The 24556-nt window shown below is 54.9% G+C and overlaps 6 protein-coding genes across 6 annotated transcripts; 3 read left to right on the forward strand and 3 right to left on the reverse strand.

Moving 5' to 3' along the window:
- Window positions 1-860: 860 nt before the first annotated feature.
- Window positions 861-2530, forward strand: POSPLADRAFT_1048543 (hypothetical protein; the record flags this gene model as incomplete). The annotated part of the gene is made up of 7 exons (XM_024479544.1): window positions 861-937; window positions 975-990; window positions 1265-1353; window positions 1409-1478; window positions 1535-1616; window positions 1682-2393; window positions 2452-2530. 7 exons carry the CDS (start codon window positions 861-863, stop codon window positions 2528-2530), a joined length of 1125 nt encoding a protein of 374 aa, XP_024335992.1.
- An 813-nt stretch (window positions 2531-3343) lies between these two features.
- POSPLADRAFT_1048544 (hypothetical protein) lies at window positions 3344-3711 on the reverse strand (the record flags this gene model as incomplete). The annotated part of the gene is made up of 2 exons (XM_024479545.1): window positions 3344-3406; window positions 3472-3711. 2 exons carry the CDS (start codon window positions 3709-3711, stop codon window positions 3344-3346), a joined length of 303 nt encoding a protein of 100 aa, XP_024335993.1.
- A 299-nt stretch (window positions 3712-4010) lies between these two features.
- Window positions 4011-4262, forward strand: POSPLADRAFT_1150322 (hypothetical protein; the record flags this gene model as incomplete). The annotated part of the gene is made up of 1 exon (XM_024486404.1): window positions 4011-4262. One exon carries the CDS (start codon window positions 4011-4013, stop codon window positions 4260-4262), a length of 252 nt encoding a protein of 83 aa, XP_024335994.1.
- A 96-nt stretch (window positions 4263-4358) lies between these two features.
- Window positions 4359-7233, reverse strand: POSPLADRAFT_1075481 (hypothetical protein; the record flags this gene model as incomplete). Its single annotated transcript, XM_024482822.1, has 20 exons — window positions 4359-4502; window positions 4563-4718; window positions 4779-4795; window positions 4856-4974; window positions 5029-5077; window positions 5132-5306; window positions 5367-5401; window positions 5467-5489; window positions 5542-5581; window positions 5635-5652; window positions 5714-6082; window positions 6143-6164; window positions 6222-6287; window positions 6346-6381; window positions 6459-6492; window positions 6546-6556; window positions 6617-6701; window positions 6752-6811; window positions 6860-6976; window positions 7035-7233. The coding sequence occupies 20 exons, from the start codon at window positions 7231-7233 to the stop codon at window positions 4424-4426; spliced, it is 1710 nt and encodes a 569-aa protein (XP_024335995.1). The 3' UTR covers window positions 4359-4423.
- Window positions 7234-11361: 4128 nt separating this feature from the next.
- On the reverse strand, window positions 11362-15403 carry POSPLADRAFT_1172421 (hypothetical protein). Its single transcript, XM_024488180.1, has 16 exons — window positions 15295-15403; window positions 14970-15204; window positions 14793-14916; window positions 14254-14736; window positions 14065-14202; window positions 13921-14008; window positions 13745-13865; window positions 13391-13691; window positions 13232-13334; window positions 13076-13179; window positions 12893-13016; window positions 12403-12834; window positions 12220-12344; window positions 12070-12169; window positions 11932-12008; window positions 11362-11877 (listed from the first exon to the last, which is right to left on the reverse strand). Exons 1-16 carry the CDS (start codon window positions 15389-15391, stop codon window positions 11767-11769), a joined length of 2763 nt encoding a protein of 920 aa, XP_024335996.1. The 5' UTR covers window positions 15392-15403; the 3' UTR covers window positions 11362-11766.
- A 2475-nt stretch (window positions 15404-17878) lies between these two features.
- On the forward strand, window positions 17879-20868 carry POSPLADRAFT_1172425 (hypothetical protein). Its single transcript, XM_024488181.1, has 10 exons — window positions 17879-18069; window positions 18121-18244; window positions 18297-18408; window positions 18461-18760; window positions 18850-18959; window positions 19014-19080; window positions 19137-19225; window positions 19320-19417; window positions 19494-19635; window positions 20140-20868. The coding sequence occupies exons 2-10, from the start codon at window positions 18179-18181 to the stop codon at window positions 20416-20418; spliced, it is 1263 nt and encodes a 420-aa protein (XP_024335997.1). The 5' UTR covers window positions 17879-18069; window positions 18121-18178; the 3' UTR covers window positions 20419-20868.
- The last annotated feature ends 3688 nt before the right edge of the window (window positions 20869-24556 follow it).

A 24556-nucleotide genomic window follows, 5' to 3' on the forward strand; every position in this document is an offset into this window, starting at 1 on the left:
GGCTCTAAATCGCGGTGTCTTATCGATGCGTCCAGGACAGATGCGGAAACGTGAGACATACGCTCCGGGGCAATCGCCGGGCATTGTGGCACAGATATTCATTTTGGATGGATAGAGATTCCGCGAAAATGGATAGCACTCACCTCCGCGGTGCGTGAACAGAGCTGCCGGCAGCGCAGGGCTCCCGCGGCGGCTGCGCTCGCTGCTCGCGCATGCTGGGAAAGTCGGGTCCAGAAGGGTTCGCGGCTTGACAGGCTAGTAATAAATGAGCTAGCCGACATTGAGGAAGAGCTCGGAGCTCACTCCAGAATATGTGAATTTACGGCAGTGATATCGCGCGCTGGAGGAATATGCAAGAGGGGGCGGCCTCATGGTTTCAGGGCTTCCGCCAGCATGTAGTGCTATCTCATAGCTTTACGCGCGACTCGGCGCGAGACATTGACTTCGGAGGCCGGAGGGCCGATTGTGTCAGGACCGGTCGCCTGGCCGATCGCAGGTTAGAGGACGGGAGATCTTTCACGTACAAGTGTGAAAGCATGGCGACTTGGGAAGAAGATCATGGCCCGGTATGTCCTGTTCTGTTGGGAGGTTCAACAGCGGCGGGGTAAATTCAGCAGTCCGCCGAGACGTGCAGCCGACTCAATTCACGGAACTAGTACTGCTAGACGGGGGAAGAGCTCCAACCTTGTGCGAGGGCTAGGCTGGGCACAATTACAGAGGAAAACGCCTTTGGACAGGGCTAGAAGACGCGAATTTCAAGGGAATCTAGAAGACTGATACAAAAATACGGCGGTAAGGGGGAGGGGCAAGTACGGTCCAGTGCGCGCGGGCCATCACCGGTTTACATACACAAGGACAACATGATTATAGCGTCAGCGAGCAACGGTTTCAAACTCACGAGGACGGAGGCGGGTCGGGAGGCAATAGCACTAAGATCGTGATCGCGGGTCACGTGTGGGCGAGGCCGGCGGGAGCCGGGGAGCCGGAGGAGTGCGTGGTGGATAGCCGAGAGGGGGCCGTGGCAGTCAGCGCAGGCGTCTTGAGCACCAAAGTCTGAGTCTGAGAGCGGCCGTCCAACATATTTCTCCATCTGCAGATCGGCGTGGGCTATTCCGTGCCGTGTCTAGTCTCCCCGTGCGCCTTCACACATCTACCTCCTGATGCCCAATCAAGACTCCAGGGCCCGTAGTGTTTCCGGTGACATCGAGGTATCATGCAGCCCCTCCGTCAAACAATGTACCAGCTCGCTGACCACTTCGACTAGAGCTCCGATGTCGAATCTCCGCGCGAGCCTGGCGAGGGCGGTGGGTCATCCCATCCACCTGGTAAGCCGGGCAGAAAGAAAAATCCAAAGTGCGTGACCATCTACAAAGACGTTATCTTGCTTACGCTCTACCCCGGGTCCTAGCTCGCAGGCCGCGAGGCGTGATCAAAACCGTATTGCACAGAGGGAGTTCCGTCTCAGGAAGCAACAGCGCGTGCGTCGTCGCTTGCCACTGACCTTGACTGGCGCGTGTCCCTGAAGTAACTTCAGATCCGCGACTTGGAAGCGAGCGTTGAGATTCTGTCCGGCGGCAAAGATGAAGCTCTTGGTCACCTGAGGAAGATCTTGAAGGGTCAGTCAGGACGCCACTTCTTCGAATTTACGTCTATGCTCACGGCTGACACTCGTTGATATTAGATTTGATGAACGAAAACCAGGTTCTTCGCGATCTGCTGCGGAGTCTGAGCAGCTTTATAGGGGAAGGAGCTGGCGGTCTTCTGCCAAAGCTCGGTTGGGATGTGAACGACTTCAATACCTTCATCAACAAGGGGGAGACAGACTCTGCCTGGGAAAGCTATCAGCGTCACAAACATGACAGCTCTGCAGGCAATGCTTCTGCAACGGGGGGTTCCGCAAGCACTACTCAAAAACGCGCTTCAGAAGATGACCCCTTCGGTATACGGACAAAGCGACCGCGAGGAAACAGTGAGCAGAACGGCGATGCTGAGCATGCAGACTCTTTCTCGAACCCGATGATGGTGCCCTTGAATAACTCTGGTCCTTCTGTATCGTCGAACGGCCTTTACTCTTCGTCTGCTAGACCACCCCACGATAGCGCCCTCTTGAATGAGTTTCTGCGAACGTCGTCAGCCGGGTCACCGATGTTCATGTCGGCTGCCTCTCCGCCAGCTGCATCCTTTGCCTCGCCATCAAGTACAAACGTCGGGAGCTCCTACCAGCCAGGTTATATGCAGAGTCCCATCGACCCAGCTATATCGTCCATGCCCTTGGTAGGAGGTTCTTCTGTTGGCATGCAGCAGAACAGGGTCGCCCCCACTCCGCCAGGCCAGTCGACTGCGGACGAGGAAGACATTGAACCCAAGAAGAATGATGCATACAAACTCATTCAGTGCGCCTTCCCTGCCCCCCTGTCCTCATTGCTTACATGTCGTGACGTGGTTTCGTAGCTACCATCTGGACAATTATAAGCGGAACAGTGCTTACTGCTTGCCTTCGTCTCTTCGACCAACTTTGGTGCAAAGGTGATCATGGTTTTAACGGGGGGGCGTCGTATTACAGACTGATCTACTTCCGCACCCAGAACGGTTCCACACGGTATGTGGTCTAGATGGTCTCCACTGGCGGACGCTAACACCACGGTAGAGAGTGTCATTGACTCCATCTTACACCCCGAACTCAGAGATAGGATGATCCTCCTTCGAGGTACGGTTACTACATGGCATGCACAACGTCTGTTCACGCCCCTCTTAGGTCGCTTCGACTTGGTTGATTGTCTGCACGACTACCGACGGGCGGTCACAATTCACGGAGATGATGTGCTCGCCCATAGCAATTGGGAGATCTCGGAGTCCTGGCTAAAGCGTTACAAGTGCGTACTTCAAATCACTTGACGAGACCGCTATTCACGTTCTGTCTCTAGATACTTGGTCGATCAAGCCACGCTGAACATCACGAACAAGTGGCGGCGCGAAAGAGGCGAATGCGAACTGCGACTCGCAGACTTCCAGGAGACTCACGCCGTGCCGCCTGTATAACCATTTACTCACATAGTTTGAAGTTTGAGTCCTAGGGATAGATTAGTCTGTAAGAGGGTTCCATGTATCTATGTCCCGGCCTGCTAGGCCGTCGTTGTCGTTGCACCAGCTTGCCTACATGAGCGTATAAAATGTATGATAAATGTAAACTTCGGACTGTGGGTGTGACAAATTAACGCATATATCACGGGCGTGGGCAATGTTCACAGCTGAACTATGTCCTGTGTGTCATTCAAATAAGTGCCGACAGCGCAGACATAACAGCTTGTTCTACGCACACAGCAGGAGCCGAAGCCGAAGACAATCACCAAGAAGCCTTCTTGACGCCAGGGATCTCACCGGCCAGGGCTTTGAGCCGGAATTGGTACTGCAGGAATACCGCACCTCATTCAGAACAAACATACAACCGACCACCAAGCCATCCATACACACCCTGCACAGGCCAAACTCGCTCATGATGCCCCGCCCCCGCCCCGACTCCGCGCACCGGTTTTTGACCGTGGTCGGCCGGGTGTACTTGCCGAACGTGTTCAGCTGCAGCTGCGCCTGGTAGCGGACCTGCGGGGGGAGGTTCTGGTTGCGCGCGACATACAGGTACGCGCGGCGGAGGATCTCGTTGGCGTTCACGCCGTTGCGGGCCTTGATGTCGCGGAGCACACGGACGTTGGGCATGGTGGCGGCAAGGGTAAAGAGCAAAGAGTAGAGCTGTACTAGAAGGAAGGTGCGCTTACGGTAAGCGCCTCGGGCCCGCGCGGGCGCTGAGCGCAAATACGTTGTGGGCGCCTGTGCGACGCTACTGGTTGCAGCAGACCTTCACCGTCATCGCCGCTCTCCATTCTCGTCGTCGCGGACGGTGGCTATCCGCACTAACACGGTGCACCCGGGCATGGGATTCTAGACTGTGGTACGCACGCTGCTCCCCTCACTGTTGTGCTAACAGTATTGTGTTTAACTGGCTATACCTCACAGATATGTCCCTGTCCAGAGCACTCAACTTCACGCCTCGCCAACGACGGACATTCGTCTCCGCCCTCTTTGGGCTCACATTCGTCGCCTCTGTCATCACCGTGTCGGCATCAAACGTCCTCCCATGTCCCGCGCATGAGCGCGGTCGTTTCGCGGACGGAGAGAACCGAGACGGAGAGAACGGGCGGCGCATGGTCACGGTAGTGGAGAAAAGGCCCAGGAGGTGGATAGAGGAAACGCATCCCAGGCAGTCCTGAACCCGCAATATCAATAATGTGTTGGCCTCGCTCTCGCTCTCGCAACGTGCATCGCATGCTGACATCCACACACACCACGCTCGAACATCGTGTGTGTTTCGCAAAGTTATGTTATAACGATATACTGCTGTAACGATACAGTACATTATTGATGCAAGGCGTCACGACTCGGACGCCGTTCTACTGTCTATTGTGTATTTTCGCTGCCGGTACTGCGCTTCCTGCTCTTCGTGCGTACCTCTGCAAAATCAAACTATCAGCGCGCACGTTCAGACGTGCGTCGAACACGGAGCGACGCACGGCAAGGGGTTCTCCTGGATGGGGAGACAGCACACAAAGCACAGGAAGTTCGCAGCGGCCTGGCAGATGAAGACGATGCGTAAGGCATCTGCATAACTGCTGACGGCTGCTTGCCGCAGGTCCGGGCTGAGTTCCGCGATAATGCTCGTCGAATGACTGGAACCGCCGGTCATCAATTTCCAATCCGGCTTACATGGGCAGGGGCAAGAAACCTACCGAATCTTTTCAATCATCTGTCCGCCGGCAGGAAACATGTGAGTTTCCGAGGCAGGGAAATATGGCATGACACGAACCTCTAGCGCGCCCGGCCCTGTTATGCGTTCGCGCAGCTTGCGAGTCAAGACGGCTTGCAATAGCGCACCGCTCAGACTGACTCCAAGCACTTGACCAGTAGTTCGGAAGAGATACGTGACTGCAGCGAGACATGTCAAAACTCAGAAAGGCACACTTCGCGCCGCGGACTTACTGCCGGTAGCCACCGCCATATCCTCCTTGGCCACACTCGCAATCATTGCCTGGACGCCACAGTCAGAAGGGATGCATGAACCACGACGTTCGCAAGGACTTACGATTAATGTGGTCGTGATTACGCTGGCCATACCAAACCCTTGAGGGACAATGTCAAACCATAGGTGAAATGTAGATGTACTGTCGGTCCAGAAGATGATCATCGTCGCTGCGACGATGGTCATAATAGCCGTGATCAGAGTCAGGTTATATAATTTTCCGGTCCGTCTCATAACCCTGGGGATCAACACGATTACTAAGGGCCCGTCTAGCACGGTCCGGAACTCAGGTACGCACCAGCCAGCGAATACACTGCCTGTGGAGATCGCAACCTAGAAACCATTCGGTCGTATCGGTATCGGTACCGACGTTCTAGTCTCCAGCAAATTGGACATACCGAATGTGGCAACAGGTGCAGTCCTAAAGTTTAAACGGTTAAATCGGAACCTTGCCTTGCGCACGGATCACGCACCTGCGTCCGTCGAGGAATTTAATCTCACGGCGGAGAAATACTGTCATTTCGCTCAGCTGACGCCCACAAAGCACCCGGACATACCGGACGTACCAGAGGCACATTATACAGCTATTGGCAAATGCTGGCGATCAGATCGCACGGCGGCGGCATTACAGAGCGTGGGGCCTACCGTCGAAAACGCGGCTACGCTGCCAAAGAAGCACGAGAGCGACACTGCCAGCGGCGTCCGCTGTTTGATCAGCCGCATTGGCATAACCGGGTACGGCGCCCAGTATGTCTCGACTGCGACGAAGAGAGCACCCCATACTGCGCTCGCTGTGAACAAGCCCCAGATAATAGGATGCCCCCACGACAGCTCCTCCGTCGACTTCAGGCTGAAGCCCAGCAGGAGGCAGCCGACCGTGCCGACGAGCGTGAGCGAGCCAAAAAAGTCGATTCGCCGGAGCTTATGTTGCAGGCTCTGCGACTCGACCTCATCAGGCAGTTTAATGGAGACCTTCGCGATGACGAGCGCAAATGAGAACACGAGAATGGGCATCTATATGCGCGGACACCGGATCAGCGCCCATAAACATGGGGAGGAAAGAGGGGGTGGCACCTGAAAGAGGAACGCGGATCGCCTAGCATACAGACGGTGAGTATTTTCTGCCTTGCGACTGGCACGGTGCCCTACACACCATCCGAAGTTGTCGTTCAGCCACCCGCCGATGGGACCGCCCAGGCCTGCACCCAGGCCAAAAAGACTATCAAACAGCAGACAGCATGAATGGTTGCACGAAGTTCACGGACGCATGACCTTACATATTCGTCATGCCCTGATAGAGCCCGCGCTGACGGCTGCATGCACGCAATATCAGCGAAATTCCGCTCCGAGGAAACCTGATACGGCACGGGTGCCGCGCACCAGCACTCACAGAGGGATCAGATCTGTCACGGCGACACTAGATACTAGATTGCACGGTGAGGCACTTGACGTCACGCGCTGTGCGGTGCGGGCTCACCTGTCATGACTCTGTGATATTTGTTATAGATTGGATGGATAAATATTGATTGACGCCAGGAGGACGCTCACCCTCCGCCCCCCATGCCTGCCACTGCTCGGGCGACGATAAGCGCATCCATCGAAGGTGCCAAACCGCAGAGGAAGGTTCCCACGCCTATGGCGCATATTGAGTGAGCCATGAAATGCATGTTGAGGGAAACTGACCGAAGAGCGACAAGGCTAGCAGCATTGCTCCCTTGCGGCCGAGGATATCGGCCAAGCGACCTGAAATAGACGGTGAGGCACGGTCGGGGTACGGCTGGGGGTACTGACCATAAAGTGGGGTAAAGCAGCAGACCGAGAGTAGGTATGATGTGCCGATATAGGAAGCACGATTGGACTCATTAAAATAGCTGCCGATCGGGGAGAGGAGGGTAGCAACGATGGTTCCTAGGATCCGCTACATTTGAGCCGGTGCACGACAGGGATCTGCATAGTAGACTAGTACCGTCAAGGGCGCCGAGAAAGACAGCACTCCAGAGCCCTGCCAAAACCCATGCAAGGTCGGTACCGGAGACTCTATTGAGCGGTGGTGGGGGTTCTTGAGGAGTGGAATCCCCAGAGCCTGGTACAGAATGATAAGACGTGACGTCGTCCTGCTGAAGCAGGGGTCGTGTTTCCGAGGAGTCTCGGTGGGTCGTGGACATCGTGCAGGATGGGTGTGTGGACGGCGGGAGAAGGGAGCCTTATATCTAGTCCGGAGAGGAAGTGTCCCACGGAACGAGGACGGCGTCCGGATGATCTGAGGGGAGGCATCAGCGCCGAACAGTGGGAGATGCATGTTAGAAGACGCACAAGAGACGGAAAGGCCGACGCGAGCTGGGCTCGAATATAACAGCAGGCGGGGACCGATAAGTGGAGGCATCGGAGGCGCGATATTTAACGAGCGTACCTACTTTAGATCTGAGTTTGAAGATCTGGCGACGGGATCTAGCACGCATCGTCTATCGTCAGCATCCGCTGATGACGGCGGAATCCCCTTCTAGAAGCACGGCCATCCCCTCGGGGCTTCTCCCTCGGCTTCCCCCTCCTCCTCCTCGCCGCCGTGTCGCTCCAGCCACCCGCGTTGTAGGCGCGTCCCATCAACGCCCCCCGCTGGCACTTCCGGCTCACACGGACGACGCTATCCACCATTCAAGCAATCATTCAGTCTGCGTTGTTGCCATCGACAGGCACGGCGCGCCGCATCAGCAGCGGAGCAAGCAAACGAGCCACTCTCGATCGCTCGCCAATTGCCAAACGCGTCGTTATATTCACCGGTGGCACCGCAGCGCCACCTGCTACCAAGCTCGGTACCTGCCTTCTCAAGGCTGACGTCGGTGCCGCGTCCCTCCCGCCGGCGTCGTGTGCGCAACTTAGTTGTACATTGCGCTCGCGACAGAATATTTCCCAACACAATTTACGTGTACCCGCGGGAACGCTTGATCCGCTTCCCATCGGACATTTATTAGCACGTTTGGCAAGCACAGAACTGTAACCCTCGGGATCTGCGGGCCTCGAGTTGTTGCCATGCTATTTCACGCTATAACTAGCTGGCCCTGCCACTAGGAACATTGTGTTCAATAACCGTCGCGGCAGGGGCCCAGTACAACATCCTGAGAAGCCGCATTCGCCGGACGTGAGTGATGTATCCCAGAACTTTCCATTCGGCTATTCTAATGGGTGCACGCATAACTACAGGTCTATTGCGTGAAAGGAGATACGCTGCCTGCTAGTCGTCACGGTAATGCTCTAGGTTCCGCGTGTTTTTCTAACCACGCCAGGTGTTCTCGTGGCCGGTCCCCTTACGGCTATCGGGCGCGTCGAACGAGTTTCGACTCCTCTGATAGGTGTAAGCGGGTGTGTCATCGTCCGACCATCGCGTGTGTACTCTCAGCAAGAAGTATGCCCGTCGCCTGCCTCGACCGCTCAACATGATGGCGAAGTTAATTTGTATCGTGGTCGTGTGTCTCCTGAGGTGACCCTCGACCGCGTGTTACAAATAAAAGTAACCGCTCGTACTTCCTCCAGGGTATGTTCACTCCTTTCTGTTTTTACACGCGCGGCGCCGCTCATGTAAATTTTCAGCGTTTACTCCGATGTAGTAGGATGTAGCACATATCAAATCACACTGTGGCTAATCCATCTGCTCTAGCTTGTAGGTGATCCTGCATGCCGTCGCCCGGATCCAGTGCCTGGCTCCACTTACCTGTCACCGTTTGCCGTGACGTCTTCGCCCGCCCAGCAAGCGCCCTAGGCCGCGGTGTTCTCAAACGTAGGTCCGCCCGTCTCGTGACCCGCAGCCCTCGCCTCTTACTTCTCTCCGGACACACGTAGTGTCGCAGAAGAACGATCCTCCGACCCCGTCAATGAACACAACGCACGCCGTGCCCGATGCTGTACGTCGACCCGATGCGCACCGCCACTCGTAGGCGCGCGTGCCCGGGCAATAGATGATGCATCGCCACCACTCATGTCCGCAGCGAGTGTGGCTTGTAGTGGCCGTCCAGCACGGAGCCACGGTCATCTCCATCTCAGGCCGACGGCCTGAGTGTCTCCGGCGCGTGGCGCCCGAGTGGATGAGAAACCCGCGGTCAGCCCACAGGCGACCGTTGTTGACGTGGGGTGTCTCCTGCTACGCTCATCTCCATCGGATGTTGCTGACACTGCGAGCGTGGTGGCCTGCGCGGGGCGCGCGCGATTACTCAGGCACTCAGGTTCCTGCGGTAAGCCACGAACGCCGTTCAAGGAAATGGGTGTGCCGAGGCTGCCCATGCCAACTTCGCGAGCGCGGGCACGCGGCTCTGAGTCATCTAGGCCATTCTACCGCGCACTACCGTCAGGGTATTGCTTCATTGAGCGTCACTGAGGTCACAGACTACCCGACCTACCCGACCGAAGTGGACGACGGTGCGTTTCGTGTCTATGCTTTGATTCCGAGCCGTGATTTGATTTGGTGCTGGATGATGCTCACCGGTTGCAGCCCAAGTTGATAAAGATAGCCTGCTATATAACGAGATTGGGGCTCGTTCTAATTCAGTTCCGCTGCACGGTCGTAAAATTCGGTTGTGTGAACAATTAGTTTATAGCAACCGCTTCTTGATAGGTAATAACGATGTGACCGTCTTGGCTCTCGTGGCTTGTCAGACTCACTGAAGCAATCTATGTTGATTCTAGCTTAGGTATCGTGCATATGGCCGCCCCGGACGGGCTCTAATCCAGTTTTTGCTCTAGTTGCGTTCCAGCAATTTACCGGTCGCAACCATGATGTCATAGCGCAAGACACCGGTGTGGCAGCGGGTGCACGCGCCTCCTAAATACATCAAGTAGCTCGTCCTCTTATCCACCGACGATCCCATCTCCGGTCGTGATCGGTCATTCTCTAGACGAACTCTAGACGAATTCAAACTTTGCATATAGGGATCTGCCAACACAATCGCGGCTAGGGGGCCCTCTGCTAATTCAGTCGCTTACGAATTGTCCGGTTTGACGTCGCAAGAAGCCAGCGAACGCAAATTGGAGAAGCAACCGTGCGGAGGTAATGGGCGATCTCGCGTAGCCGAAGTCACGAGAGGCTCGGCACTGTGCTCCCCTGGGGGAACAAGATAACGGGATCGTAATAGGGAAGCAGAGCGCAAGTGGTTCTGAAGGGCTGAATGTATGACCCACCCGTGCAATTGCAATTGTCATCTCGTATTCTGGGAGATGCGGTTTTAAACCCACTCTGGCTGTAGTCGAGACTCTACAGCATATGAAATGTGGTGCGAGGTGCGTGTCAGCCGGTATAAATTTCTCGCTAAAACTCACACCGCAGTGCAGATCATAACGGAGAGATTTTTCCGATCTATTGGTCTCACATATATGTGCGCTGTTTTGGACAGTAGAAGCTGCTAGATAACTTTGTCTTTTGCATGCCCCCCCCTCCTTCACTTCTTTGTCTAGTAAACCTGATTTTATATCCATTGGAGAGCGTCGCCCTATGCCGAATGACACACGCATGTACGTATCATATATAAATTACAATCAAGGTGGATTGTCCGTAAGCATGAGCACGGCGAGCGGTTTATGAGTTGCACGAGGTCCGAAGTCAGTGCATGATGTGCGGACCAAACATGCCGTGTCTAGCCCTCTTATACCGATATGGCTAACCACAGAATATAGTTGTCTGAGGCAATGCGTCCTGAGCAGCGGGGCTCATTGAGGAGCTACGAAGGTCGATCAATCTGTGGCGGATTCACTGCAAAAATCGCAAAATCACCCAAATCGCAAACTTGAGCGGATCGGACGTCCGCCCAAAAGTTCGGTAAGTTATAGGCCTCGTGTACGGTGGAGGCTGCGTCGTACAGAAGACGGCTTATGCCAACTTGGACCCAGCGATTGATATAACACCTCCAGTTAAGAACGCTCTCTTCGAGAATACAGCTGACCCTTCAAATGGCGAAATAGTGCCTTACAATGCATGAGAGCGTCGCGCAACGGGGCGTTTAGTTCTGCACGCTGTGATGTCTGTTATTACAAAGAAACTAGCGCAGTTTGAGCGGAAGAAAACTAGGAGGTATTGTCCAGGAGTTCAATCGCTGGCTGTATGTTCTTGGTTGTTGATGCTTCCAGATTCACCGTCTACGACGGTTCAAGATACTGGGGGGCGGGGGGAGCAGCAAATCAAGCTTGATGAAATCATCGGAATCAAGCAGGTCTCGAAGGGCAGCATAGAATACATCCTCGAGCGCAAGTCTCAAAGCCTATATTAGTAGGTACCTTTCGTGTACGCTCAGTCAGGCCGAAGGATAGCTGATACACTGTATGCAACGTTTACTTGAATAGGGATTCGAGTGGCTCTCAACCATATTTTCTACAGCGAGACGTAGCGGCTGCAAGTGTTCGAGACAACTCGCGAAACAGACACTAGAGTAGTACTGTGTTCAGCTCTTGTAGAGCGTCAAAGCGATGATGACACAGGAGTAAGGTACACACTGCAAGTGCTGCCGCCGTCATGGTGCATGCGTCGTCCAGGTGAATATGTTGGGTATCGTAACGAAGTTCTCGCCTTGCATCAACCATATATGCTATACGGGTGATCTATGTGCGCTGAAATTGCGATGCTGGAGGCCGCCTGCCTGCTAGAAGATACCTCTGATAGACGGGTATAGTCTTGATCGAGATCGCGGTGACTTCGGAGCAACAGCCCATAAGGATGGTGATCACAGGGATAACCACCGTCTGTACAAATCTTCGGCTAATGGAGTGGCGCCGGTGGTTACGAAGATTAGCGAGAGATTGTAAGCCGCTTCACGCGCCAGTCCACAGTCTGCCTGTGACCCAAGAAAATGTCAGCCAATGAAACAACGGGTGTCTCGGTCATATACCTCAGCATCGTCCCTACATGTGCGTTCGGCCGCCTCTAGGACCTTTTCGTAATGACGAACCGCAAGAGAGTGTAAACCTATTCAAGATAAGATAACTTATGCTAGGCATTCCGAGAGTTTGAATGATACAAGGCATACCTAGCTGCTGAAACGCACGCCCGAAGTTGAACTCGACTTCGTCCATTCCTTCAGCATCTGCTCCGCGAAGCGCCCGATACCTCGATAGGAACGCCATGCCCTACAGAGCAAGGTGAGCATCTCCCGTGACGCAATGGGAACAAATACTACTTGGGCGATGAGATGGTTCCGATTATCTGCTTGTCGCTGCATCGCACGCCCAAAAGATGCGATCGCAACGCAGAGGTTTATCATCGGGTCCTGTGAGCAGTAGTCATACGCATGCAACAAATAAACTACGTGTCAATCAATCGAGTTATTAGTTGATTTAAGACTGCGTTGAAACAAACACACATAGAGCGCTCTGATAACTTTTCGCAGCAAGGCATATCTGGCCGTAAAGCGCAATGCTGACCGGGTTACCCTTCGTCGGAAGGGCAGCCTTGTCTCCGACTGCCTTCTGGTCTGGGGCTGGTGTTCCTTCGACGAGCGTATCGTCATCCTCGTCGACCTCGTCCTTCACGCTAGCACCTCCGCTGCCGTACCGGCGGAGCTGAGCATTCCACTTAAGGGTATCGGGACTTTTGAGCGCTGTGTCAGCGAGTTTGAGCTCGCGTAGAAGGTGCTTATAGAGTGTGGAAGCAAGGAAGGCGTCCGTTGGACGCAGCCCGCTCCCCAGGGATGCGACTAGAATACGCAAAGGCTCATTATTGAATTGGTAGACATTGATCAGCTTGCGAGATTGCTCCACAACGGTAGCGAAAGCGCCAGCATGAATAGAGCATGCTGTGTGGGGTGAGAATCAGCATAGCGCCGATCCCTTAACATCTGGATAGGCACATACTAATAAGCGCGAGTCTTATGGCATCTTGCGCTATGCGGCTTTGATACGCATTCGAATAGCCGATGTGACGGAGCACCTCCTGAGCGAGGTCATATTGATCCCGTTTCGTGAGCAAAAAAGCGTACTGTTCATATACAACCAACAGTGAGCAACAAGCCATACAGAATAAGGGATTGATTTTACATGTAGGAATACTTGAAGCCAATCATCAAATGAGATGGTTCGGAATGTATCAATGCCGCCGGGATTGACCTCGGATTTGGTCTTCCGCACGACAGCCTCGCGCCCTGCGATGATGATCAGATACTTTACTCATGGAGCCGCTCAAAACGAACGCACCTCCACCAAGCTCGAGTTGCAATCGATCAGCCATGCTCTCTTCGCTCGCCTCAGCTGTTTGCCTCCTCGAGCTTCTCGGGAACATTCCACGGAAGCCCTGATGCTGTGCCGAGTTATCCTTTTAGACCCTTGTCCAAATAGAGCATGCAGACAACTCACCCTGCTCGTCAGAAACAAAGGCCTTGTCTCCCTGAACGATTCGACCAGCTTCTCGGCTTCCATAAGCCACTCGCGTTCAGCCTCCTCCTCACCCGCGAGCATACGAGGCCAGAGCTCCTTGATTCTATGGTAGCTTTGGATGACCTCCCGCTCCTTCTTCGCCTCAAGTTCTTTTAATTGCGCGATACTGAGCTTGTTCGCGTTCTTTGACCCCGCTTTGCCCTTCGGGCGCGCTCGTTCTTCGAAGAGGGAAGTCGTCGCTTCTTCGATAGCGCCTTCTGCATGTTCCTGTCTCGCACGCCTCTTGCGTGCATCAATAACTTTGTCTCCCGTTATACCGATGTCGCTCGTGACAGCATATCAGAGCGCTTGCCTTGCATGACGAGATCCAAGGCTTTCCGCGGTTCATTCATGATCTCGTATATCTCGGCGAGCTTCATCTTTGCCTCATTGTGAGTGGGGTCGGCAACAATTACTGAAAGTAGTCAGCGTACGGGACTTCGCAAAGGCTACAAAATGAGTTCGCTCACTATGCTCGTAAACCTCCGCCGCCTCCTTGATATCGCCAAGCATGCGGCGGCACGCGGCAGCTTGGAGTAAGACATACAAGCTACTCGTCTAGTGATAAACGCATGTCAGGGGGCCAAACTTAAGCTCCGAGTAATATGACTGACTCCTGCATCTCCGCCAAGAATCTCGTAGATATGTCCTGCTTCAACATACATTTCACGCTCATAGTAGGCATCTGCGATTTCGCCAAAAAGGGCGGAATACTCGGTAGCGTCTTGTGACAGTATGATAGCGGCGTGTGTCTACGAAGAGTATGAGGACGATGTACTTTGTAATTGAGAGACACAAATTACCTTGCCCTCCTCAATGTCTCCCATCTTGATTCTGGAGACTGCGAGTCGATGCCGAGCGTTAATATCCAGGGGATACATTCCTGGCTGCAGTTCTACGTCCGCACTTCTGACACCTTCCGCGACATCATACTCTCGATCGTCCTCGCAGACGTCCCAGAACTTCTGCGAGGCACGGCCCTGCAGCCACCTGCATCCCCTCCGAATTGTTTCTTTTGCCTTCTCGTATTGGCCAAGAGTATTGTGTAGATCAGCGAGAACAAGTAGATGCATCAAGCCAAAGCCTCCGCCAGGCACATCCTGCTGTATCTCCGGATCAAAGCCCATGCCCGAAGGGAATGTTCCCTGGTAGTGCACGAACGCATCAGCATATAGTGATGCGCATAAGGCGAGATCTGAGAGTTCAATAAGAATGGGTCGAATCTCCTCTAGCACATTAAGATTGTGCGGAAATCGCTTGAGGATGGCCAATAGTGTCTGGCGAGCCTGTGAAATGCGAGTGAGCCCGGGGAATAATGATGAGTAAGGACATTTCCTCCTACAATCCGCAGGTCACCAATTTCTCTAGCGAGCGACGCGCGGTCCCAGAGAGCATTTACGTTGCTAGGATCGAGGCTGTAAATTTTTCCATAGCAGTACAGGGCCTGCTGGTTATATCCCATCTCTCTGACATGAGTGAAGCTTAAAGATCAATGTGGCTTGACGATCGGCAAGCTCACTTGGACTTTTGGGCGAGCTCCTCCCATGCGTCTGCGTCATGAGTCAGATGTGCAGCCATCACTCGTAGTTGAAGCCCCTTCTGCAACTCGTTCATGCCTTCGTAACATGACGCCAACACAGTCCATGCCGCCGGCGCCCGAGGCTCAATGCGTATAACTTCCTGCATGATACGCATAGCCTCGGGGACATTACCGTCAATATATGCTTGGTTGCCTTCGCCAACAATGGCACGAACTTGTTGGGAGAGAACTGGACCTGTCCTCCGTCCACGCTGTGTATGAACAAAAGTGTGTTTAGTTGTGCTTGTGTCGAAGCCGAATGCACATGGCTTCCTTGCCTTCTTCGAACGCCCAACACCTGAGGCCGCGCGTAAATCGTCACGAAATTCAGCATCCTTTTCCTCGATATTAAAGTTCCACATTTTCGTTAATAAACCGGTACTGGACCCGTCGCCTGACCGTCTTATGTCTTGCACAATTCGGCTGATACCAGTCAGTATCAGACGAGCGACGAACTGCTATGACATACTTAAAATCACCCTCTATCGCAATCTCGACACTCGTGTCTTCTTCATCCTGATCTAGCGTGTCGTATTTGTTTGCCTCTGCATCCATCTCACCTTCCTCGTCCTCATCTTCCGAGATTTGCTTAGACTCCGTTCCCGTCTCACTTTCCTCGTCAGATTCATCGCTGTCTGACTCTGGCATATCATCGAAAGGTTCGTCTTCGTCATCGTAAAATGCCAGCGGTTGAAGCGGGCCATTTCCTACCGTCCCGGCCATTATGCCTGCAGGTCAATTCACGAAACGATGGTTCAAAGGCGGCTGCGCTACCGACGCGTTGTGCACGTGACTTGCGCTTTCCATCACTGATCCCTTTCGCCGAATTAGATCGCGAGCTATCTTTATGTTGACAATCGCCATCACAAAGTCGCAGATCATGCACATGGTCATGTCCATCCGATTTTTCGCCTTTTTTTTTTGCGCGATGCCACGCTTTTTGTACTAGACCAACAGCTTAATTCTGACTGCATACGAGCCGCGATGTGCGCTACGGGTTATTGCCTCGAACGCTGGTGAATCATGTCTGAACTTACTAGCCTCAATCCCGCGGGCTGATCAGAGTGGACGTTGAAGCGGATTCTGTCATGTCGAAAAAGGGGACCTCGATTACGTGACAGGATTGTAGCTTGCTTTTCTATGCTCGTTTGATACCCTTCTCTGTCAAATGTAGGTGCATCTGGTACCACTTGTACTATGCTTCCCAATATTTGAAGCATTCCCACCACATCTTCGTAATGCCATGGTACGTGCCCGATGTTTCAAAAATTGCCACTTACTGATTCCCAGTTCTGTTGTTTGTGGTGTGCGTCCTCCGCGCCGCATAGTATGCGATAAACTAGCTAGCCATGGTAACGTGATCTCGCGGTGCAGCGGAGATGAAGCCCGCAGCAGACCAGTCGAAGACAAATTAAACAGTAGCATAGATTCCCCCAAGGGATTTCCGCCCACCGGATTCTGCGAAGTTGCCACGGGGTTTCATGGGTCAGAAGACGAAAAAAGGTTTTGAGGTTCGAGGTTCGTGATATGCTGAACTCTAGATACGCCAACCTTGTACGCCGCGTCCACCCTGGAGACCTCTAAGTGCTAGTTTACCCACTGCAGTAAAAGTGCGTGCGTGCATTCTTTTGCTGTTGCATTCGGATCCCATTTCCGATTCGGGGAATTGACTGCGGCCAACGAGTATCCGCTGTGCCCGAAGCTGAGCGTTGCGACAAATTCCCAGCTAGGTGGTGGTGTGGACAATATCGAGTTTCTGCCCGAGCTGCCATCAGCCGTGCGTGCTCCAGCGCGATAGAGCTGGCTGTTATTTGTCTGAATACATTGTCCAATCCGGCGACGACAACGCCAGTAAATAGCTAGAGTTGAAATGGCCTGTCATCCTGGCTTACATATGCCCGTACCCTTATGGGGACTGAACCTGTTCTTGATCATGAGTTTGTCAGTCTCTGGGAAGGTATATATGTAAAGTACGATGTACAGGATTAGAATGGATGACGCAGGAGCCTGTTAGTAGTAAGGGAGTTGACCAGATCGACCTGGGCGGGGCCGGCAGGAAGGCCGTACCTGCTGACATAATGTAATAGTAATGCTCTGCTTTGATGGAATTCGAAACTGCAATTTCCGCCTTAGCACAAAGCCGCTAGTGACTGTTGCTCCTCGCATTCTCACCATCCACGACGTTCACGACCTCTTTAGCGGTCGACTGCAAGCTCAACTCACTTTGTCTCGTTGTTCCGCTCTGTCTCCACTGTTATACCTGTTCGCATCCATCGTCTCGCGTAATGCTTCAGACAAGCGGCGAAAACATCAGCCCGGCCATATCACGACCACAGGGAATGGTCGGACGTAGCTTGTCAGCAAATGCGAGTGCACCTGCGTGGAAAACCATTTTCCGCATTGGCAGCCAGTCGTCGAAGAAATCGTTAGGTAACATTACAGCTTTGACCGTCGACACGTCCTTCCAGTCCGACGAATCTTCGGCGAACCTCACTCCCGGGCCCAATCAGTCGCTCACTCCCCATTCCATTCCTTCTCTCGACCAGCGATTTTCATACAATTCTTCAAACACGCAATCTAGCGATTCTAATAATCGGATGCCAGCCAAATCCCACCAGGACGCGCCGAATGCTGCCTCCTACCTTGGCGAGCCTAGTGACGTGCAACATGCCAATGGGAAGGAGGAGTCACGGTCACGGTCGAAGTCGAAGTCGGACAAGCAGCGCATACTTGGTCGCACAAAGCCACCACTGACGGCAGACCCGTCTCAGATATCATTTTCGCCCTCTGCTCAGCCCACCTCATCACGATCGGGACCACTGTCACCCAAGGCTTTCGGTGCAAACGCGTCGCGTTTCATCCGTCGTGTTGCATCAGCTCCGAACGCGAAAGGCCTCTTTCACCTGAGCCCGAAGTCCCCAACTGCGACATCCACAAAGAATGGGTTGCTGTCTCCTGGTGACATACCCCCCATTCCTCATACTGCATATGAATACGGCACCTCGCAGGAAACGAACTCACTGGAGACCGTGTCGTCCGCGTCGTCGTCTAGGGGGCGCACGACTCGACCTCAGCCACAACGCGCGTACAGCACAACCTCGGTTGATCCACAGAAGGCCAAGGATCGGATTGCGAACGCGCATCTGCCGATGGAAGGGCCGGGGAAAGTTGCATTCCGGCGGACGTATTCTAGCCATTCGATCAAAGTCAGATCAGTGAGTATATCACTTGTGGCTTGGATGTGCGTCAAACTGACCGTGAATTTAGGTCGAGGTGTCACCATCCAGCTTCCAAAAAATCAAAATGCTCGGAAGGGGAGACGTCGGCAAGGTGTATCTTGTACGGGAGAAGAAGACCTGTAAACTTTTCGCGATGAAAGGTGCGCAATGGGCCTTCGCAGTGCAATTTCTGGACTCACGAGGAGATCTCAGTGCTCTCTAAACGAGAAATGATTGAGCGAAACAAAATCAAGCGCGCCCTCACGGAGCAAGAGATCCTGGCCACAGCAAATCATCCATTCATTGTGACATTATATCATTCATTCCAGTCGGACCAATATCTCTATTTCTGCATGGAATATTGCATGGGAGGAGAATTCTTCCGCGCTCTTCAGTCTAGACCAGGCAAATGTCTTCCAGAAGATGCGTCGCGGTTCTACGCGGCGGAAGTCACTGCTGCCCTCGAGTATTTGCATCTCATGGGTTTTATATATCGTGACTTGAAGCCTGAAAGTGCGTGCGCCTAATTGGTCGCGCTTGCGTGACTCTTAGTCGGTCTCTCGTAATAAATGATGCGCTAACCACGCACCCCTGGTAAACAGACATTCTCTTGCATCAGTCAGGGCATATAATGCTGTCGGATTTCGACCTTGCAAAACAATCTAGTGAGCCTGGCGGCCGACCAGCCACCATTCACCAGCAGGAAAGCGGGGTATGACTTCCATCATGGAATTTATATAATCACTTACTCATTATCACTTGACAGATACCTCTCATTGACACCCGCTCATGCACTGCTGACTTTAGGACAAATTCTTTCGTTGGCACGGAAGGTAGGATTAAAAACAGCGAAGTTGCATATGGTCTGACTTGGTTCCATGGAATGCAGAATACATTGCCCCAGAGGTCATAGAATCGTCTGGCCACACCTCGGCCGTAGATTGGTGGACGCTGGGTATTCTGATTTATGAGATGATCGTGCGTAATGCTTCCATATGCCCGCGTAGTCGCGTCCGCTTGGTATCACTTAATACTTTACGCGCAATGCTGACCACATGGCCGTTTCTCGTAGTATGCTACTACTCCATTCAAGGGCCAGCACCGGAAGGATACTTTTAACAACATACTCCACCTACCCGTGTGGTTCCGCGACAGCCCCAAGGTCTCATCGTAAGTAGATCATTAATTTTCTAATCGTTGCATGTGCTGATTAATATGCGCTCATGCTCTCCATTCTTGCTTGCAGATCGTGCAAGGATGTTGTCATACGGTTGCTCGACAAGCGGGAGTCGACACGTTTAGGAAGCAAAAGCGGTGCATCAGAGGTCAAGCAGCACAAGTGGTTCGCGAAGATCAACTGGGGCCTTCTGCGGAATACCAAGCCTCCGGTAAGTAGTCTCTTGAGCCCCTTCACATTCTGTTCGCCGGTGACACGTTCACCGGAGCGCGGGTCTACTCCCTCGCGGGAGATGTCTGCATCGACGATCTGTTCCTGCTCACCGGGGCGGCCTAACCTGATCAAGCTGTCTTCGTCGATGGCAGCAGTACCTGGCGTCTATGACTCTTCGGCTAGTTGGTCTGCCATACTCACTATCTAGCCGAAGTCGATATCGTCATTCCGCCTGCAAAGGCGTTGGGTCTTTTTCTATGAATCAATTTCCAAATGCATCCGACCTTGTATACTGTGAACTGACATTGTGCTGCTCCTCTTCTTTTCCCCTCGCTGCTCGCGTCCGACATCGCATCACTTCGGCCGTATTCGCCTGCATGACCTCATCAACATTTGCGCTCACTCACGACTGCGCCTTACCCCGAATGTCCACCACCGCGATTCTGCCGCGACCCTGCCTGACAAAAACATCCGTGCCCTTTCACCATATGCGCTGGCCCAGATCATACCCGTTGTGTCCAACGGCCTCGATGCCGTCAACTTCCGGCAGATGAACGAGTCATCGTCGCTCCATCTTGAAAAAGAGAAGCCCTCGCATTCACCGCAGCACTCGCCCCGGCCGCCTTCGCACATCCCCCAGGCGGTGCAATCGCAGTATGCGGTCAAGGGCGGCATCCCCGGCACCCCGGGCGCAGACGACGGCTTGGAGCCTCCGCCGCAGGACGTGGACCTCTTTGGCGCATTCTCAAGCATCACGCTTCACTATGACGGTGAATCGTGATGTGCGATGGAGCGCGTGCCGGCGCAGGACAGGCCTGCGACCGTCGAGCGTGCTGCTGCGGTCTGCAGTCTCGCTCGGTGCGTCACTCGTGGTCGGATCTTCAAGATGTTCTGGCTGTCCACGCCGGACCTTCCCGCCACGCTGCGGATGCTGGTCGCGCGCCCCCTAACCCCGCCTGCTCGGCTCTCGCTGTCCGTGCTCTTTCGCGTCATTTCGTCCTGCTGTGCCTTGTGCTTCGTTTCTGGTGGATCTGGATGCCTGTTTGCGTTGTCCGTCCGCGCTCTTCTCCCCTCCCTTCTCGCCCATGTTCTGGTCCCTAATTGCGATAATCTCGAGGAATCTGGAAGGGATTTTTATTGCATGTTTGCGTATGGTTGTGCTGCTGCTCCCGTTTTGTTCGGTTGTCACGATATTCCGACCTAGTCGCTGCATCTTTGCGTTACCGCCTCATTTGCGTGGTACATGCTGCTCGCCTGTGTGGGTGCCCGGGGGCGAGGTCGGTAGCGATGCGCAGGTGCGATACAGTGTCATCTCGCTGCGCTGCGCCATCCTGTGCTACGATCGTCGTTTCTGCCCGTCCCCCTTACCCGTCTTCCGCATACCTCGTTCCTTGCTTCCCGCGCATCCACACCTTCATGTTCGCCCCCATTGTACCACTACTCACCGTACCCCCAAGCCCCTGCCATTCGTTTATCAACCACGCCCATGACTACAACAACCCCATATCCATATATCCGTATTCACCATATAACCCCTGCGTCGCGCACCGAGTATAACCCACAGCTAACTTGCCGTTCTTGCACATACGTATACCAACCTTGTTGCACTGCCCTTGTTTAGACGCTAGCTATTATATGGTCTATTTAAGCGCTCGTTGCCTTGGAGGCCGAGTCTAATGAATGAATGGAGATGGGAGAAGAAGCTTTGGGCCTACGTTCGTGACGCAAGAAGCAATGCGAGGGCGATGTTCATTTTCACGCGTTCAAGATGGAAGGATGGAAAGATTGCAGGGCACACCGTCGCGGCGGCCCATGACTGCAGTGCGCATGACACCGTCGACGCCGAGCGATCGTGAGTGAGAGGCGAAAATTCATTGCACGCGGACTTTGTACGGAGAGGAGGTGGGTGTTACGTCGATGGAATCACACCCTTGTCTGACCGGAGCACACGGTGGGTGATCAACAGAAGAATGGGAGCGTATAACAGAAGGGCGGCGACATAACGGACACTAGGTGTAATGAATACGGATGGGAGTCACGGCCATGATCATGACCATCTGTCTGCGGGTGTCGCTCAGCAGGGGTAACTGGCTATTGTCAATGTGATCTACACATCTCTGGGGACATGGACGTTGCTAGGGGGGCGGGTGAGCGGGCAGGGACGTTGGACGGTGCAGCTGGGATAGCTGGATTGCCCTGGAAGCGAGGCCTCGAGCGAGAGCGCAAATGCTGTCAGGCTGTGGTCGGTGGTCCCAGTCTGATCAGAAGCACCGGGGTGCGATCGGGCACATGACGCCCGAGCGCGGAGGCATAATGGACGGCGTCACCATCCTGTTATTCTTTCGCGACAGCACGGTACGTACAACTCCCTGAACGCGTGGGCAGCCCAGCCAATATCAATGGGTGCGGCAGCTTATGGATGTCGAGGTCGTGCCGTCCCTGCAGCTGTCAGGGAGATATGAACAGATGAACAGAATCCGCCCAGATAGCGATAGAGAGTCGAGAGAGTCGCCGGTGGACGCCAGTGATGGACAGGGTGCCGGGGGGTCGCGCTAGACCGGTGTGCCAGAGGCTAACGGACAGGATCACGCACAGTTAGGTATTGGCATTAGCATATGCGTGAGTGGATGACGGGAAGGGATGCCGGCATGGCACCAAAGCGGAAGCTAGCGCGTCCACGGGCCTCGGACGGCGCACGGGGATCGTGCACCTTCACGGATGATGTCTAGCAGGTTCTGATCAACAGGAGTGGCTATCTGCCTCGGAGTCGCGCGTGCCCGAGGGTGATCAGAGAGGCAGGGAGCGGGCCATATGCGGAAAGGGAAATGGGGGGCATGTGGGATGGCGGGACACGCCGCATGCGAGGCTGGGTATATGTACAGGCTCGCGTGGGCGCGCCGGGGTGTGCGATGGCCGCGCGACATTGGGAGTCGGGGTGGAGTCAGCAGGCTCGCGTAGGGGAGGCTAGTCGAGGCGCGTCGAGGGATCGTCCATCCGGGGCGGGGAATAGGCGCGTGGATAGGCGCGTGGACGGATTAGGGAAGGGGCGGGGACGCCGCTGGGTGCGCGCGATGACGAAGGATGGGGAAAGGCTGGGCGTGGATCGCGGAAGGAGAACGAGAGAGCCATCGGATTGTGGCGCAGAAGGCGCACTGCATGGACTCGCCGCGCGCCTGCGTCGCCGGCGGCGAGGGAGAAGCAGGTGGGGAGAAGGTCGGAATTGGGAATTGTTTGGACGCCGTGCTCGGTGGGCGATCGCAGAAGGCACGCTCCTCGATGCCTCCCCCAGCGGGCGGGCCTGGAGATCCAGAGAAGCACCCCCGCGCAGTTTCTCTGAGTCTCAGTCTGAGTTATCGCGCGGTGCACTCCGTGACGGCCGTCCGCGCTGCTCGATTCGCCATCTGCATGGGTCTGCCTCCGTGCGCCGCCCTTCTGAGCGAGCCCTCATTTTCTTCGTGTACGTACAGGTTGCCCCGCGCCGGCAACCTTCGAGGGTGGATGGCCGCCCAAAAGTACCGCCGCGGACGACGAGTCAAGATGCGGCCGGATGGGGCAGGCTGAGGAGAATGAATGGGCAGCGGGGGAGGACAGGGACCCCGGGGGGCGGCTCAGGGTCTGTGGGAGAAGAAGACGGGGGCAGGACCCTCGAATTGGAGCCAATGGGAAGGGGGGGAGGGATGCCACGCGAGACGGAATGGGTGTAAGCGAGGACCGGGGCGCGGTGACGGGGAGCGCGGAGGGCCGGGGTCGCTGGGGGCGCGGCGGGACGGTGGGGAGGCAGGATGGATGGGAGTCGCATCTGGCACTCGGGGAGGCATCTGGATGGCATCTGTCTGACGGGCGTCTGGGGAGATGAGACGGGCGAGGCAAGTGCCGAGGCAGAGGGAGGACGCCGGATATGGGGGATGTGCTGCTTGCAGTGTTTGCAGCTGTTCGATCAGACCTCGAGAAGGCCGCCCCGAAAACCTTGTCCGTCCATGCGTGCGATAACGCGGGACCCCGGGGAGTGGGATGTGCATTCACGGGGGGTACTCTGGGTCGGAGAGCGGTGAGTGTGCGCAGAAGGCGTCTGGGGCCATCGGCGGCCTGAAATTCGCTGGGCTTGCGGGGCGAATCTGATCTGAGCAGGATCTGGGACGAGAGTTTACGTTCTTTCGGTCGACGCGCGTAAGTCCACCGTTGTCCCACAGATGCTCCCCGTATATTTAGATTCTACGCCTCTTCATCCGTTTCCCCGTCGTCTTCTCTCTCCGCCCGCCTTTTCCCGCCGTCGCCACCACGCTAAGTACCGCCCTCCACCCAGCTTCTCTTCTTCCTCGTGCCCCCGCCGTCATGGCAGACCTCTATCCCCAGACTTACTCAAACCGCCAGCAGCCCTACCACCGCCAGGACAACCACCAGCAGCACCAGCAGTACTCCCTCACCGCAAACCCCGGCCTCGTATACCCGCCGCCTCTCCTCACCTCCCAGCCTGCTCTCCAGGACGACCATTCACCCCAGTCCACCTCGCCCCACGACGCCCAGTCCCAGTCCCCCTCGCGCGATTCCCAGTCGCCAAAGCATGATACCCCGCCCGCCCAGAAGCCCGAGGGCGCACCCCAGCAGGCTGCCAAGCCTCAGGCGACGTTCCTCACCAAGCTCTACGCGTGAGTGTCCCTCTTCCTGCGTCGCAACGCGACCCGGACGCACAATTGACGCGTCTTGCAGGCTCCTCGAGCGTCCCGAAAATCACCACATGATTCGCTGGGACCCAGCCGGCGAGCACATCATCGTCGAGCGGCCAGAGCAGCTCGCGCTGCATGTCCTCCCCAGCGTGTACCGCCAATCGCGCTTCGCGAGCTTCTCTCGGCAACTCAACGTGAGCCGCGCTCGATCTCGCCTGAGTTTGATGGTGTGCTCACATCGCATCCCGCGAACAG

Source organism: Postia placenta (genome assembly GCF_002117355.1).
Source record: "Postia placenta MAD-698-R-SB12 unplaced genomic scaffold POSPLAscaffold_12, whole genome shotgun sequence".
NCBI classification, from domain to species: domain Eukaryota; kingdom Fungi; phylum Basidiomycota; class Agaricomycetes; order Polyporales; family Adustoporiaceae; genus Rhodonia; species Rhodonia placenta.